The 2,927-nt window shown below is 67.9% G+C and overlaps 1 protein-coding gene across 1 annotated transcript; it reads left to right on the top strand.

Moving 5' to 3' along the window:
* The first annotated feature begins 544 nt into the window (after nucleotides 1-544).
* On the top strand, nucleotides 545-1,609 carry MAFA (MAF bZIP transcription factor A). Its single transcript, XM_021672068.2, has one exon. The coding sequence runs from the start codon at nucleotides 545-547 to the stop codon at nucleotides 1,607-1,609; it is 1,065 nt and encodes a 354-aa protein (XP_021527743.2).
* Nucleotides 1,610-2,927: the final 1,318 nt, after the last annotated feature.

Below are 2,927 nucleotides of genomic sequence, written 5' to 3'. Positions count from 1 at the left end.
GCCAGAGGGCCCTGTCCCCTCCTCTCGCCAGCGGCCGGTCCCCACCCCTTCCCACAGCTGTTTCCCGCAGGAGATTGACAGCTGGGCTCCGAGTTGCCATGGGGATAGGCAAATGAGGGCGGCGGGGCCGGGGCTCCAATTGGCCCGGGGGCGCGCGCCCCTCCCGGGGAGGCGGGCCCGGGCGTCTGGCTCTATAAAGGGGCGCGCGCCGCTCGGCGTTCAGCCGTGGGAGGCGGGGCCGGCCGGCGGCGCGAGTGGGGCGCGGGAGCCGAAACGGAGCAGCCCGAGGCGGCGGCCGCGAGGAGGCGGCGGTAGCGCGGGCCCTGAGCCGCCCGAGACACCCGGCCGGCGGCGCCCCCAGCGCGCCGCCCTTCAGTTACCCACGTGAAACTTTTCCCTGCGCCCCTCGGCGCGCAGCTCCGAGCCGGCGCCCCCCCGCCCTCGCCGGGACCGCCGCCCGCGGGGAGCAGGGGGGGGAGAGGCCCGCGGCTCCCCCCCCACCAACGCCACCCGTCGGGGCGCGGCCGGGCGCGGGCCCCGGGCGATGGCCGCGGAGCTGGCGATGGGCGCCGAGCTGCCCAGCAGCCCTCTGGCCATCGAGTACGTCAACGACTTCGACCTGATGAAGTTCGAGGTGAAGAAGGAGCCGCCCGAGGCCGAGCGCTTCTGCCACCGCCTGCCGCCCGGCTCGCTGTCCTCGACGCCGCTCAGCACGCCCTGCTCCTCCGTGCCCTCCTCGCCCAGCTTCTGCGCGCCCAGCCCGGGCACCGGCGGCGGGGGCGGCGGCGCGGGGGGCGGCGGCGCGTCTCAGGCCGGGGGCGCCCCGGGGCCGCAGAGCGGGGGCCCCGGCGCCGTCGGGGGCGCGTCGGGGAAGCCGGCGCTGGAGGATCTGTACTGGATGAGTGGCTACCAGCACCACCTGAACCCCGAGGCGCTCAACCTGACGCCCGAGGACGCGGTGGAGGCGCTCATCGGCAGCGGCCACCACGGCGCGCACCACCCGGCGGCCGCCGCGGCCTACGAGGCTTTCCGGGGCCAGGGCTTCGCGGGCAGCGGCGGCGGCGCGGACGACATGGGCGCCGGCCACCACCACGGCGCAAACCACGCCGCCCACCACCACCACGCCGCCCACCACCACCACCACAACCACCACGGCGGTAGCGCGGGCCACGGCCACGGCCACGGCCACGGCGGCGCGGGCCACCACGTGCGCCTGGAGGAGCGCTTCTCCGACGACCAGCTGGTGTCCATGTCGGTACGCGAGCTGAACCGGCAGCTCCGCGGCTTCAGCAAGGAGGAGGTCATCCGGCTCAAGCAGAAGCGGCGCACGCTCAAGAACCGCGGCTACGCGCAGTCATGCCGCTTCAAGCGGGTGCAGCAGCGGCACATTCTGGAGAGCGAGAAGTGCCAGCTCCAGAGCCAGGTGGAGCAGCTGAAGCTGGAGGTGGGGCGCCTGGCCAAGGAGCGGGACCAGTACAAGGAGAAATACGAGAAGCTGGCGGGCCGGGGCGGCCCCGGGGGCGCGGGCGGGGCTGGTTTCCCGCGGGAGCCTTCGCCGCCGCAGGCCGGGCCCGGCGGGGCCAAGGGCGCGCCCGACTTCTTCCTGTAAGCGCCAGACCCCGAGCCCGCGCCGCCGTCGCCGGGGACAAGTTCGCGCAGGCCTCCCGGGGCTGGGCTCGGACTCTGCGGTCCCGGACGTGCGAAGTCTGCGGGCGCGGGGCTGGAGGCCCCTTGGCTCCCGGCCCCAGTTCGCGCGCGTCTGCCCGGGTCGCCGTCCTGACGTTGCGCGGAGGACGGTGATTTCCAAGGAAACTTGAGCCAGGTCTAACTTCTTTCCGAGCGTCCACTTGTACATATGTCGAGCGCGGTTCTCCGTTCCCACTGTCGCCCTGCCCGCCGAGGGGCCGCGCAGCCGTCCGTCCCTTCCCGGGTAGCCCCTGCCTGCCCCGGCCCTCCTCCTCCATTCTCGTCTCAGCTTCCCTTTCCTTGCCTTTTTAAACTCCTCCTCCCCGTTTTAAAATCAGTCTTATTTTCGAAGTATTTATATTTATTATGCTTGGTGATTGCGAAAGAAAACCTCGGAGGAAGCCCCTTCCTTCCCCAGCCGGCCCCGCCCTCAGTCGCGAGTCGCAGCATGTGTGCTCGCCAGGAGAGACCCGGCCCCTGCCTGCCCCTCCCCGCTTGCCCCCGACCCTGCTACTGGCGTTCCCTGGGGGCGAAGCCAGGGACGTCACCTGTGCCGTGTCCAGGCCTGCTGTCCTACTATGCTCATGGGGGGAGGGGGGTGGGTCCTGTGCTCAGCCGGGTGGGGCTGGCCCGGACCACGAGCTGCTGTCTCTATGCACCAGAAGGTATCTGTGACTCCTGGGAAAATATATCTTATTTTAATCTTCAAGAGAAGTGAAAGAAAAAAGTAATGCAGAGTATTTCTAGCAGAAAAAAAAATTTTTTAAGAGGAGGCTTTGGCCAGAGCCTCCTGGCATGGGGCGGGTGGAGAAAGTGTTTTTATTTTAATTTAAATTGTGTTTCGTTTTGTTTGTGGAGTCTTTCTTTAATGCTTCATCACTTTTTTGGACTAGCGGGGAGAGCGAGCGAGGAGGCGGGTGCTCCGGCCCCTGTAGGCTGGGCCAGGCCCCTGGGGGGACCTGCCCAGTTTTCTGGGGCCCTCAGGGGCCTTCTCCGGGATTGCAGCCGGTCCGCACCCCTCCCCTGAGCACTCGGAGTGGAGGACGCGCCGACTCGTTGAGAGTTTTGTTGTGTTGTTGGTTTTCGTTGGGTTCTTTTTTCATTTGCTACGAAACTGAGAAAAAGAAAAAAATACACACACAAAATAAATCCGTTTAGCTCCAAGTCACTGCGGCCTGGCTGGTTTGTCGGCGGCTTTCGGCTTTGCCGTGTTTCTCCCCGAATCGAAGGAAGAGGAGGGC

Source organism: Aotus nancymaae, unplaced genomic scaffold (assembly GCF_030222135.1).
Source record: "Aotus nancymaae isolate 86718 unplaced genomic scaffold, 86718_ANA_hifiasm-v0.15.2.pri h1tg000036l, whole genome shotgun sequence".
Taxonomy (NCBI): domain Eukaryota; kingdom Metazoa; phylum Chordata; class Mammalia; order Primates; family Aotidae; genus Aotus; species Aotus nancymaae.
This window is presented reverse-complemented; position numbering and strand designations above follow the sequence as displayed.